Below are 14,625 nucleotides of genomic sequence, written 5' to 3'. Positions count from 1 at the left end.
ACTCCCCCCGTAACTTCCCACAATCAAGAAAATTAAAATCAATTAAAAAAAAACCTTAAAACCCATAATTTTGCACAACTGTGAACACTTTAAGCTTTTTTATTTTTATCAATTTAAAATAAACAAAAATACCTATTAAAATTACAAAAAAAAAAGTTTTGCCGAGCCTATCCTTGGCCTGTGTAGGTGGTGTAAGAAAGGCATTCAGCACATAATTGAATTTAAATTCGTTCTGTGTTTTTTTTTTTTTTTTTTTTTTTCCCCCCCCATTTTCTTTTTCATCCCCTCCTAACTGCCAACAAGCTTGGTGTACCAGCATACCCTATTCTAGTGATATCACAACTACCAAAAAAACCCTCACTGGAACCTGGAGCTGACTAATTTTGAGAATGGGGGGAAGACAAGTAAGTGGTGTTTTTACTTTGTGACGCTCTTTTGCAACTTAAAAATATTATTTTATACATTTCTTCTCACATTGGAGGCCATCAGTCCTATCCCTTTGTATTATAAAATTTAAAAAAAAAACTTGCAAAACTGCGCCATAGAGTGAGTAAACACCATTTACTTGACCCCCATTATTGGCTGGTTCTGTGTGCCAGCAAGCTCCTGTGATGTTTATAATGTTGCCTGAATAAAGCATGTTGTTGGGCTCACTTGGAGTCTGATTTGTGTTTTCTAGGGATCTGAAGAATTTAATAGAAGGGGAGAAGCAGATAGTTTAAAATAATTTATGTACTTACTGCTGTTTTATCCCTTGCTATTTGGGATGTTGAGTGCATGGCCTTACTATATTATAATTTTCCTTTATTATACTTCTAGATCAGTTTTCAAACAAAGCAATTATTTTTGTTTAAGCCAGTCTTTTAAAAAGGGTGGAATAAATACAAGATTCTGTACATGTATGTTTATTCTCAGAGTGCATCATCCTGCTACCAGATCCACATGTAGTAATAGCAATATTCTGCTCTTTATTTTGAAAGTGCTTTACAGATGTTAATTTGTTTTGCAGCACCATTGTGATGTGAGTATATATTATCTGTAGGTGATTTGGGGGGAACTGAGTTAGAGAAGTTTAGCGATTTTGTCCAGATATTAAAGGGAGCGCATCAAGTTGAAATTAGACTGTCTCAGAAGGATGCATGCTGCAGCAGTAGGCTCAGAAATGCCAGGTTTAATTTATTTGCATTTTGAAATGCATTTTACAGAGCAGTTTACCATGCAAATTATCTGCTGCACTAAAGTAAATGAGGGCAGTTTTCCAATGGGAAATGGCTTAGTGAAATGATGCATGCAAGTGTTGTTGTATATTGGTGGTATCAGAGCTTAGTTTATTCTTTCTTCCATGCTGCAGAAATAGTTTGGATGTGTATGCCATCTTGAAAATATGATGGGTTCCTGTTACTACCAAAGCTATGCCTAAATGATAATGGAGAAGTGTCTTAAGGGGGAAATTACTTATCAATAGTGTATTAAAAGACCTGTGTGAAGGAGGATAGCTCAAGATCAAGGGGATGAGGGCACTTTAATATATATCACAAACTTGTGTCGGATTGGGGGAGGGATAGCTAAGTGGTTTGAGCATTGGCCTGCTAAACCCAGGGTTGTGAGTTCAATCCTTAAGGGGGCCATTTAGGGATCTGGGGCAAAAATCTGTCTAGGGATTGGTTTTGCTTTGAGCAGGGGGTTGGACTAGATGACCTCTGGCGGTCCCTTCCAACCCTGACATTCTATGTGAAGGGAAGGGTTATATAAAGCAGGTGCAATATTACAACAGGAGCAGCAACAATAGCACTATACTTAAGGCTGATACACCGTTTCTGTTCTAGGAACTTTTGCTTGTAACTTTTTATTAAATTTTCACCTTTTGGGCTGAAATCTTCCAGAAGTTATCTCAGACCAAAAGGGAATATGAATAAAGCAGGGAGAATAGGGTTTTGTTTTTTTGAGTGAGGGGTTGGTTCTTGTCTGTTTTTCCACAGCTGTGAAGTGGATAGACGTTGAAAGTTAATTTTGTTTCACAGAAATAGCCCTAATTGAGAAGTGTGTTAAAATGTTCCAGCAGGGAAAATTGCATTTAATTTGACAATTTGTCATGCCTTTGAAAACTGCATATGGAGCATATGCAATGTATTTTGTATGAGATTTTTTGCTAAAGTTCATGAAATATATAGCTAAGGAAGTCTGAGCTGCACATAGGTACATTTCTAATGTTAACTGTGTAGTGAAAAGTACAGTGGGCTACAGTGAGGACTTTGCAGGAGACCTTAGCTCAGTCTCTGCACAGACTTTATAAGATGCCAAAAGACTAAGAAAAGCTGCTGCAATCTTCCAGAAGCTTAATGTACAAGCTTAACTTTCAGCATAGTCCCACTGAGTGCTATAATTGTACAACCATGTTGCTCATGTCCATTCCAAGACCCACCTGCCTCCCCTCTGTCGGAGTATCTGGCAAGAAGGAACCGAAGAGGCGGCGGGTTGGCAAGGACCTATATACACGGTCATGTAGGCGCCATTCCAGGGGGCTTCACAGCCGATGGGTACCGCAAGGGAAAAACCTTCTGACAATGGCACACGCAGTACGCATACGCCTACTTGGAATGGACATGAGCAACACATCTTGAACAGCAGTTACAAAAGGTAGGTAACTGTTTTATCTTTCACTTAGCTTTTATATATCAGTTTATATATAAGTTTTATATATAAGGTGCTTTTATATATAATATAATACAAATATTGTGAGCAATGCATACCATTGTTCCTTTCAGCCAGCAACATACCCTTTGTTAAGTGCATTTAATGGGCTGAGCTGTAACCACAAAGCTAATTGAGTTACAATCACAGGTGGCCTATATTTTTCCAGCAAGTTCTTCTGTTCTAATAACAGCAGCTTATTGTGCACGTCAGATACAGGATTTGTATGCATACCATAGGATGGGATTTTTCAAAAGCACTCATTCTTATCTTAACTCTACAATGACTTAAATGGGAGTAGGGTTAGACCATGGTTGAGAGCTTTTGAAAAAATCTCATCCACAGAAAACACTGTGTTTAACAGAGGTTTGAGGGGGAAATTGTATATTATATTTGCAATACAGTTCCATAAATTTTCAGAACAGAAGGTACCATTATTAGATCTACTCTGGCCATTTGTGTATCACAGGTAATTACATTTTGCTCCGTTACCTTCATTTTGAACCCAGTTACTTGGGTTAGACTAAAGCATGCCAGTACTCATGAGACTAAACAGTGTGCCACAAGCAGAGAACAGAAGAGATTGAGATACCACCAATGCATGAGGCCTCTGCAGTGGCAGGCAGTTGACTCTGTGGAATATACCCAGATGATCCTAGCTGCTAGGAAGTAGATATAGTATGCGATCACAGAATACTATATTGCAGGGGTTGGCAACCTACGGCACGGGTGCCAAAGGTGGCACGCGAGCCGACTTTTAATGGCACTCTGCTGCCAGCCGAGGTCCCGGCCCCCGGCCCCGCTCAGCCCGCTGCTCTCCGACAGGGATTTCCACCAGTAAGGGAAGGCAGCCGCCGGCCAGGGATTCTTCCCGCGGGGCAGCGGAAAGGCACCTCGGTGATCTTGGATGTGAGTTCCGAAGCCCTTGCCCACGGGGCTCAGGGAGCAGTGGGGGGACTGGGCTCTGGGAGCAGCTGCGTTAGGGTTCCCAGATGCTGCATGAGTGGCTTGTGCGACTCTCCTGGACCCTGGACTTTAAAAGGGGACTTTAAAAGTGGAGCACCCTGGACTGGTGCAAGGCACCGCGAGTCGCAACTGGCCCCCCTCTTTGCATGGCCCTGCTGCCACCTCATGCTCCCACTCTCCTCTCCCCTTTTCTGGCACTGCAACAGTCCAGGAGGGAGCCGTGTCCCTGACGTCCCTGAGCCGGCCAGGCAGCGGTGGGGTTGGACGGGTTTTCATTTTCATTGAAAGTTATGAGATTTAGTCTCCTAAATCACTTTTGAAAATGAGATTTGGGCCTAAATCAGAGAGGCATTTTGAAAATTTTACCCTAAGTGCTAAAAGTTGCATATGCAACCATAACTCTATAACCCTCTCTGTATGTATTACAATATAGCAGGGGTCGGCAACCTTTCAGAAGTGGTGTGCCGAGTCTTCATTTATTCACTCTAATTTAAGGTTTCGCGTGCCAGTAATACATTTTAACGTTTTTTAGAAGGTCTCTTTCTAGAAGTCTATAATATATAACTAAACTATTGTTGTATGTAAAGTAAATAAGGTTTTTAAAATGTTTAAGAAGCTTAATTTAAAATGCAGAGGCCCCTGGACCAGTGGCCAAGACCCGGGCAGTGTGAGTGCCATTGAAAATCAGCTCGCGTGCCGCAGGTTGCCTACCCCTGCTCTAGTGTGCTTGCCGCTGCTCATAGCTTTGCTAAGCTTCAGCAGCATGAACGTTAATCAACCTTGACTGCTGCCATTAAGAACCAGCAGTGGAATTGATAAGAATCTAATCATTTTCATTTGGTTTTCAGCATTCGCCTCTTTCCCAAAATCTTGGTGTTGAACTCTTCCTTTCCTCTCATATCATTCTTAAGCTACTGGGTATAGTTATTTTAAGGTCTCTGGTAAAATTTCCAGGCCCTGTTTGAGTGGATGATATGGATAGGAGAGAGTGATTGAGCAGGGTAGTGTTTCTTTTGTTTGTTTGTTTTTTTTAAATGTGATATTGAGACAGAGTCAGATAGAGAATGATTTTTTGAGGGAGAGGAGAGACCGAATAGAGGGGTGATAATCAGACAATATAATGTGGGGAGATTTGTGGATTGAGAGAGACAAGGAAAAGAGAAGACTGACAGATGACAACATAAGATATACCACAATTGGAAAGAAAATCAAATGAACCTAAGAAAGAAAATTGCATATAACAGCAGCAAGGAAAGGACACCTAGTCAGTTACATGTCACCTTGATTGATCGGTCCTTCAGCCCTCGTATAGATTGCACCAATCAAACATGTCTTCCATTAGTTACGTATATTAAGTGGAAAGTTGATTAACACTGTTACAAATTTTCCCTTTAAAATTACTCTTGGGGAAATTCTGTGCCAAAAAATTAAAAATTCTGTGCATAATATTTTAAAATTCTGCAAATTTATGCATATATAATATCACACTAGTTTCAATTATTTTGGTAATTTATTTCAAAATATCTAAGTATGTCTAATAATACAGACAAAAATAGATTTCCCAAGTGTTTTGGTCTTTTTTTGACAAATTCCTTAGTAGGCAAATTAATAGAGAACTTTGAGTAATGCATCTAAACTACAATACAGAAACTTATTTCTCTCTCCCCTTAGAAGCAGTGCAGCGGCTTGGGGCAGGGTGCTGTGCTGAACACAGCCAGCTGCTGGTCAGCCGCAGCTATCTGTTCTGGCGCCACAGCGGCCTCTGGTGGGCAAAAGGTGGAACTGCAGCACTTTCGGGCAGAGTTTTTTTTCTGCACAGAAAATATAAAATTCTGTGCCGGACATAAATTCTGTGCATGCACAGTGGTATAAAATGCAGGAGGCATGGCTTTGGGGAGTTAATATTATGAGGGTTAGCTTCAGTATTGTCAAATAAACACATGGCATTATCTTACTTTTGTAGGAAGATGAAAAATTTCTGACAGAATTGTTTGCACAATTAACAGATGAAGCCACAGATGAGGAGAAAAGACAAGAATTGGTAAGCATTTGTAAAATATTCATGAAGTGACTATTCATTGTCTGAATTTTGTTAATCACTAGCATGTTGTTTTCTACGTTTCAGGTAAACTTTCTCAAAGAGTTCTGTGCATTTTCTCAAACATTGCAACCTCAAAACAGAGATGCTTTTTTCAAAACATTGTCTAATATGGGTATACTGCCAGCACTAGAAGTCATCCTAGTAAGTTAATGCAATATGTATTTTTTTGAAATGACTCTTTGTAAATATTTGTTGTAACAGTTATATTTTTTTTCATTTCAGTAAAGATAATTATTTAAAAAGTAGTTACAGCAACACTGCAGTGTCATGGCTTTCTGAAGTACTTTAGTGATTTGTTTTGTCTGAAAGGGATACTGTCATCTTGAAATTCAGTCCACTTTAAAAAAATAAATAAATAAATAAAGTAGTTTTAGGTATTACATCACTAAGTCCCCCTAGCAGTTTTTGTGAATTTGCAATTTCCCCCCCCAATCTTTATTCCTTTTTCTGGTCTGTTTCTGTGTTCAAACTAAAACAGGGCTATGACCAATAAACCAGGGAAACTGTTCAACTGATTGCATACAAAGCTATCAATTAAACCAGAAAAAAAAACGGTGGGGGGGAGCCGTCATCTCTTATATATGGTGACTTTAGTTATTACTTGTAACAGTAATAGTTAATAATAATAATAATAAATTCAGACAGAACTATGATTTCTGAAATTGCTTCTGCTCATTTAAAAAACTACTGTTATGCCTTTCAAGTACAACGATTTTTGTTCTTTAAAGTACTTAAACAGTTTTACTTGACTTTCCAGGGTATGGATGATGCACAAGTGCGAAGTGCAGCTACTGATATATTCTCATATTTGGTTGAGTACAATCCATCCATGGTACGAGAGTTTGTTATGCAGGAAGCTCAACAGAATGATGATGTAAGTAGGAGGTCCTCTAAAGCTTTTTTTAGAAGGTTCATATTTATGTCTCTATTAGTGACAGCTCATAAAGTAGGATTTATTCATTTGACAAATGTGGATTTGAAATAGTTTTCTAGAACCTTTCCTTTAAAAACAAACAAACAAAAAAACTATGGTTGGAAGGTTCTCTCTCGTACCCATTATGGTAGTATTTACAATAATAATATTAATCACAACACAATTATATAAACTACAGCTTACCCTATTTTATCTATTAATCTTTCATATTTGGAAAGATGACCATATTTCCTCATTTGCATAGCCTTCTTGGACCCCAGTCCTGCAAACACCTAGTCATGTTCCTTAACTTTAAGTGTATGAGCAGTCCAATGGGGCCTGGGCACATTCTTAAGTACTTACAGGATTGGGGTGTTTAAACAAAAAGTAACTTTTCTACCCTGCCAGCTTGCTTATTGGAGTGCACCAATTGATGTGTATATTTTAGGGCTGTCAAGCGATTTAAAAAATTAATCACGATTAATCGCACTATTAAACAATAACAGAATACCATTTATTTAAATATTTTTGGATGTTTTTTACATTTTCAAATATATTGATTTCAGTTACAACACAGAATATAAAGTGTACAGGGTTCACTTTATATTTATTTTTGATTACAAGTAATTGCACTGTAAAAAACAAAAGAAATAGTATTTTTCAATTCACCTAATACGAGTATTGTAGTGCAATCTCTTTATCATGAAAGTTGAACTTACAAATGTAGAATTATGTACCAAAAAAACCTGCATTCAAAAATAAAACAATGTAAAATTTTAGAGCCTGAAAGTCCACTCAGTCCTACTTCTTGTTCAGCCAGGCGCTCAGACAAACAAGTTTGTTTACATTTGCAGGAGGTAATGCTACCCGCTTCTTGTTTACAATGTCACCTGAAAGTGAGATCAGGCATTCTCATGGCACTGTTGTAGCCAGCCTCACAAGATATTTACGTGCCAGATGCGCTAAAGCTTCATGTGTCCCTTCATGCTTCAACCACAATTCCAGAGGACATGCGTGCATGTTGATGACAAAGGTTCTGCTCAATAACAATCCAAAGCAGTGCGGACCGACACATGTTCATTTTCATTATCTGAGTCAGATGCCACCAGCAGAAGGTTGATTTTCTTTTTTTGGTGGTTCGGGTTCTGTAATTTCCACATCAGTGTAGCTCTTTTAAGACTTCTGAAAGCATGCTACACACCTTGTCTCGCTTAGATTTTGGAAGGCACTTCAGATTCTTAAGCTTTGGGTCGAGTGCTGTAGCTATTTTTAGAAATCTCACATTGGTACCTTTTTTGCGTTTAGTCTAATCTGCAGTAAAAGTGCTCATTTTAAGAACAACATGTGCTGCATCATCATCCAAGACTGCTATAACATGAAATATATGGCAGAATGTAGGTAAAACAGAGCCGGGGACATACAATTCCCCCCCAAGGAGTTCAGTCACAAATTTAATTAACACATTATTTTTTTAACAAGCATCATCCGCATGGAAGCATGTCCTTTGGAATGGTGGCCGAAGCATGAAGTGGCATACAAATGTTTAGCATATCCCGCACATAAATACCTTGCAATGCCAGCTACAAAAGTGCCATGCAAATGCCTTTTCTCACTTTCTGGTGACATTATAAATAAGAAGAGGGCAGCGTTATTTCCTGTAAATGTAAATAAACTTGTTTGTCTTAGGGTACGTCTATACTTACCTCTGGGTTCGGCGGTAAGCAATCGATCTTCTGGGATCGATTTATCACGTCTTGTCTAGATGTGATAAATCGATCCTGGAAGTGCTCGCCGTCGACACCGGTACTCCTGCTCCGCGAGAGGAGTACGCAGAGTCGACGGGGGAGCCTGCCTGCCGCATGTGGACCCGCGGTAAGTACCTTGTAGTTTGAACTAAGGTACTTCGACTTCAGCTACGTTATTCACGTAGCTGAAGTTGCGTATCTTAGTTCAAACTGGGGGGTTAGTGTGGACCAGCCCTTAGCAATTGGCTGAACAAGAAGTAGGACTGAGTGGACTTGTAGGTTCTGAAGTTTTACATTGTTTTGTTTTTGAGTGCACTTATGGAACACACACAAAAATTTACGTTTTGTAAGTTACACTTTCATAATAGAGATTGCACTACAGTACTCGTATGAGGTGAATTGAGGAATACTATTTCTTTTGTTTAGCATTTTTACAGTGCAAATATTTGTAATAAAAATAATATACACTTTGATTTAAATTACAACACAGAATTTTATATATATATATATATATATCTATATATCTATATAGATATATATATATATATGAAAATGTAGAAAAACATCCAAAATATTTAATAAATTTCAATTGGTATTCTATTGTTTAACAGTGCAATTAATCACAATTAATTTTTTTGAGTTAATCACGTGAGTTAAGTGCGATTAATAAACAACCCTAGTAAATTTTAAGCTTTTTCTTTACTTTCTTCATTTTTGTAATAAACCTCTTGCAACAACTGTCATTTTTAATATGCATCCAGAGATTTTTTTTTTTACTTGAAAAAATACATTACAAAAACTTTGTTTTTGTAATGTATTTAGCAAGCCAAGTTCTCTAAAATACTTTGGATTATAGGATCAGAAATTTAGGGATGCAAGAGATGTCAGTTTCAAGAATTGTTAAGAAATATGAAACAGTTCAATATTTAATAGCACTTAAATGAATCCTTGAATGATATATTAGGAATTTGCTTGTACAATATAATAAACAGAAGCTCTTTAATTTAAGTAAGATAGTGTATTAGTGAACAGCTATAGAATTGGGGCTGGACTAAAGTAACTAAAGAGCAAAGAAGGAAACTGAAAGCCATAGAAAGATGGAATTTTGAATAAAAAATGAACCCATAGCTGTTTAAAAATGTATTCTGGATCTAATATGCTTGGCATATATTTTTAGGTGCTTTATATACCTGTCTCCCATAATCTTTTTTGTGTTAGCTAAACAAATAAATAAATTGTACTACCTTTTTATTTCCATGGTAATTTAAGATGATTCTGATCATAACTATTTAATTTCTGTATTGGTGGCTTAAGACCGTAATAAATAGTGGGATAACTAAAATATTTTTAGTTCGTATTTGGCCAGTTTAGTAGAAATATCCAGTGTTTCAAGTTCCTTTTAAAACTTGTTTTGTTTCAGGAAATAGCTTACTTTCATATTGTACAGCTAATTTTGTTTCTGTATGGAAAACCTCCTACAAATATGGAAGACAAGTTATAAACTAAAGCCCTGATCCTGCTAACATAAATTTACTTAATTTTATTTGTGAGTTGACCCTTTGTCTTCAGTTGACTACTCAGCTGTGTAAAAGTAAAGCATGTACATAAGTGTATGCAGAATCAGGGCCTTAACCCATTGACAGATGTCTCAGTTTCCAGATGGTCCTGCTGTTGCTGGTAATAGGACATGCAAGCACTAAGGGATTATATAAGAATTAGGGTTACCATATTTAAAAAATAAAAAAAGAGGACACTCCATGGGGCCCTGGCCCCGCCCCTTTCCCCACACCCGGCCCCGCCCCAACTCCGCCCATTCTCCAAAGTCCCCGCCCTAACTCCCCCTCCTCCCTCCCAGCCACACGAAAAGGGCTGCCCAAGCGCTACCGGCTTCACGGTTTGCCGGGCAGCCTCCGGACCCTGCGCCCCCAGCCGGGCGCTTCCCCTCCCAGGCTCCAGCTGCTGTGCCGCCGGAGCAGAGCAGCTGGAGCCCGGGAGGGGAAGTGCCCGGCCGGCGGCTTGGGGTCCGGAGCTCGGGCAGCTTGGCTCTTAAACAGAGCCGAAGTCTGAGTCAGGGGAGGAGCAGAGCAGCCGCGGGAGAGGAAGTGCCCGTCCGGTATTTTTCCTGGACATGTTCGGCTTTTTGGCAATTCCCCCCGGACGGGGGTTTGATTGCCGAAAAGCCGGACATGTCCAGGAAAAAACGGACGTATGGTAACCCGACGTGACTGGTGCCCGGGGCCGGGGGCACAGCTCCAGCCCCAGGGGGACGCAAATCCGGACAGTGCCGGCTCCCCGCAACGCACTGGCGTCCACAACCCCCCCGGGGGCGGCCCCCAGCACTGCGATGGCTGCTGAGCGGCGCCCAGAGACAACCCCCCCCCAAAGGACAGGGGCCCGCACCCCCCCTCCCCAGACAGCTTGCTGCCTCACAGGGGCAGGTTGGTCATGTCGCAGGGGCCGCTGGGAGTTGTAGTTCTCGGCTGCTCCCCTCTCCCTGCTCTCCCTGGAGCGAGGCCCAGCCGGACTACAGCCCCCAGCATGCCCTGGGCAGGAGCCGAGTGTCTCACTGAGATGATGTCACAGCGGGCGACCCACACACACAAATTCGGAGCTCTTAGCCTCCCTATTTCCCTGGACATGTCTGGCTTTTTGGCAGTTCCTCCCGGACGGGGATTTGGGGACCAAAAAGCCGGACGTGTCCAGGGAAATCCGGACGTATGGTAACCCTATAAGAATGGAAATTTTTACTCTTGAACTCCTATTTATGCATTTGAGTAACTTTACACATGTGAGTAATCCCATTTAGTTCAGGAGTTCCGTTTTGTTTGCAGAAATAGGGCCTTGCATTGTATTTTAAAAGGACATTCAGGTTAAAACTCCTAATTTCCAAAAAAAAAAAAAAAAAAAAAAAAAAAAAATTTCCATAAGGCACATCATATATTCAACTTAAGAATTTTAAGCATGTACCTTCTCACCATTTATGCTGTTTACCTTTCTTTGTATTTTCAGTTTAGACTAGTCTATTTTTTTAATCCAACTTTTTTATTTATCTGCCATTTGTAGTTGCTCTGAAAGATTCTCATGGATGAGTATAGTGCATCAGTATTAGAGATGTAAATAGAGTAGGTTTTCATGAGCATTTTTAAAAATACATTTCAAGGAGCTATTTCTTTTAGTCCTAAATTTTGTCCTAACATCTTTTATTTTACAAAATCTTAGTTTTGGGCCAAATTTGACCTGACAGTGTCCCTTTTAATTTTATTTTTTCTTAGTCATAACTAATCTCTTCATTTTTATATCTTCTCTGATAGGATATTTTACTCATTAACCTCATCATAGAACACATGATTTGTGATACAGATCCTGAACTTGGAGGGGCAGTACAACTCATGGGTCTCCTTCGTACTTTAGTTGATCCAGAAAACATGCTGGCCACAGCCAATGTAAGTGCATTCCCAAATTCAAGTATGGTTGGGGTTTTTTGTGTGTTAAAATGCTGTTGGTAATATAAGTTACTTTCATATTAAAATATTAATGATAAATATTTTTTATCCTTTAGAAAACTGAAAAGACAGAATTCCTGGGTTTCTTCTATAAACATTGTATGCATGTTCTCACAGCTCCCTTACTGGCTAACACAACAGAGGAGAAGCCTAGCAAAGGTGAGACTACTGTGAATGTTGGCAGTCATGTCCAAGGCTATTGAATTGTAGTACATAGAATAGAATAACTGTCAAAGGATGTCTGAAACGCTGCATAATCAGAATAAGAGTATTTCAAAAGAGTTGTCTGATTTGAATCAGCGAGGTGACTCAGAGCCAGGTGAAAATATTGGAAGTGTGCTTTTCAGTTACTCCTTTTGAAATGCATATATTCAACAAAGAAAAATAAAATATAATTTCAAGCCAGCTTTCAGAAAATTTTGAAATTGTATTTTATTTTTCTTTGGGTCTCATATGTCTTTGGGTCTTATAAGAGCCTGTACCTCAACTATGTTTCAAATCAACTAGTTTTACATTTTTTTAGATGAAGAAATCTAAGTTCAAATTTTCCATTTCTTTCTCTCTCGTTCTTTAATTTATCATTCTAATGGGTTCTTCAATAATTTCATCTTTGATCTAGTGTAGTCTAGAAACCTTTTAAAAAACGACCGCAAACAAACAAACAAAAAAAACATTAACTTTTAAAATCTCTTACCTGCCTTTTAACAAATTCCTTTAGGCTGGGTCCACATTAGAAACTTTTGCTGGTATAGTAATGTCAGTTAGGGATGACTTTTTGGTACAACATTTCTGTACTGGCAAAAGCCCTAGTATAGATGCAGTTATGCGGGCATACCAGGGCTTTTACTAGTCTAGTTTATTTTGCTCACCAAATTGGTATAAACTATACTGGCAAAGGCACTTTTTTTGTGGATATAATCTGTGTCTATAGTATAGGAGTGTTTGCTTGTGGAACAATCCTGGCAAACCTTTTCAGGTGTAGACTTTGGGTTTTGGTGAAAATACCAAATTACTCCAGGGATTGTATATTTGTTTTGTAAAGGTCTAATCGTGGCTTCCAGTTATTTACCTAAACTAGTTGCAGGAGAGCACAATGGCATTTAAGCATCTAGTTATCTGATTGCATCTGCAAATTTGGAGTCACTTTCTGAAAAGTAGGCCCTAAATATTCTTAAATTCATGTTCTTGTTAACATTTTGTTTTTTGTTTATAGATGATTTTCAGACAGCCCAGCTCTTGGCATTAATATTGGAATTGCTAACATTCTGTGTAGAACATCATACGTATCACATAAAGAACTATATTATTAACAAGGATATCCTACGGAGAGTACTAGTTCTCATGGCCTCAAAGCATGCTTTCTTGGCATTATGTAAGTTTGAATTATAGAGAATAAATTATTAGCTGTGTGAAGATTAATATTAATTCTTCAATTTGTATTTTACTGGAAGAAAAACACATTTACAGAAGGATGACAGTTACCAGTTCAGTACAAATATGCTACCTTTACAACTAGGTCTATATTTCTCATAGCAATTTGTTGATATGTTATTCCTAATGATGAGACAAGATGAAATTGAAAGAGGCTGTATTAATTAAACTAGCTAAGGGAACACTCCATAGGTTTTAAATAATACTTGCTTTAGAAAAAATTTCAAAAGCATTTTTAATTGGACACGTGGATCTCTATCTATAATAAATGTAACATTTTAAAATACTGAGGATCTTCACTGTTGATGCATGTTCAGATGCTTCTCCTGAGCTAGTATTTAGAATCTAGTAACAGTACATTGGTCAAGATCAGCACTTTTTTGGGTTTGTTGATAAGAGCATTAGTCCACACCAGAGATGTGTAAATTCTAGTGTGTTGCACGTTAACTGGCCTGTTTTGACCCTGCTGGCACGTACTAAAAGTTCCTTAGCGTGTATTAACATAGTCCCATTTAAAGCAGAATTATGTTAACACACATGAGAAAACTTTTAATGTGCATCAGCATGGTTCACGTTGGCTGGTTAGTATGTGACAACCTAGTGCACTCTAGAATTAACACCTCTCAGATGTGGAGTAATGCACCTTATAGACAAGACCTTTGTTGTGCTAATGATAGTACTTCATTCTGGAGAGAAAGCACTTCTGGTGGTAAATGTCAATGAGCTTTGCACAACCATGTAAAGAAAATTCATTTCATTGTCAAGACTAATGGTGTGAAGACCCACACTCCAAAAAGTTAAGTGACTAAGGGCTTGTCTTCACTACCCGCCAGGATCGGAGGGTAGAAATCGATCTCTCAGGGATCGATTTATCACGTCTCCTTGGGACGCGATAAATCAATCCCCGAATCGACGCGCATACTCCACCAGCCCAGGTAGGCGTAAGCGCTGTCGACGGGGGAGCCACGGCGGTCGATTTGCCTCCGTCCTCACAGCGGGGTAAGTCGGATCAGATACGTCTAATTCAGCTATGCTAGTCCCGTAGCTGAATTTGCGTATCTGAAATCGATCCCCCTCCCGTAGTGTAGACGTAGCCTAATTGAGCAGTTGTTACTACTTTGCAAAAAGTTACTTGTAAATGTGAATAAAGAGTAGGATAGAAAGTTGAAAATTCATAGGGAAATAAATAGCTTGGAGTGAGGAGAGCTTTTTGAGAGTTCCATTGAAAATCATTCTGTCAGAATCAAAGCCCTCCAGTAACGACATTTCAGACAT

General features: G+C 39.0%; 1 protein-coding gene across 1 annotated transcript in view; it reads left to right on the top strand.

Annotated features, from left to right (window-relative positions):
* PPP4R3A (protein phosphatase 4 regulatory subunit 3A) overlaps positions 1–14,625 on the top strand; it is a 69,040-nt gene that overhangs the window by 42,669 nt on the left and 11,746 nt on the right. The window contains exons 5-10 of the mRNA XM_054026750.1: positions 5,621–5,698; positions 5,783–5,899; positions 6,516–6,632; positions 11,728–11,859; positions 11,976–12,078; positions 13,133–13,291. Of these exons, the coding sequence (XP_053882725.1) occupies positions 5,621–5,698; positions 5,783–5,899; positions 6,516–6,632; positions 11,728–11,859; positions 11,976–12,078; positions 13,133–13,291 (706 nt within the window). The remainder of the gene's footprint in view (positions 1–5,620; positions 5,699–5,782; positions 5,900–6,515; positions 6,633–11,727; positions 11,860–11,975; positions 12,079–13,132; positions 13,292–14,625) is intronic.

The sequence above is a fragment of the Malaclemys terrapin genome, chromosome 4, assembly GCF_027887155.1.
Source record: "Malaclemys terrapin pileata isolate rMalTer1 chromosome 4, rMalTer1.hap1, whole genome shotgun sequence".
NCBI classification, from domain to species: Eukaryota; Metazoa; Chordata; order Testudines; family Emydidae; genus Malaclemys; species Malaclemys terrapin.
The sequence above is the reverse complement of the archived record's forward strand: the minus strand, read 5'-3'. Positions and strand labels throughout refer to the sequence as shown.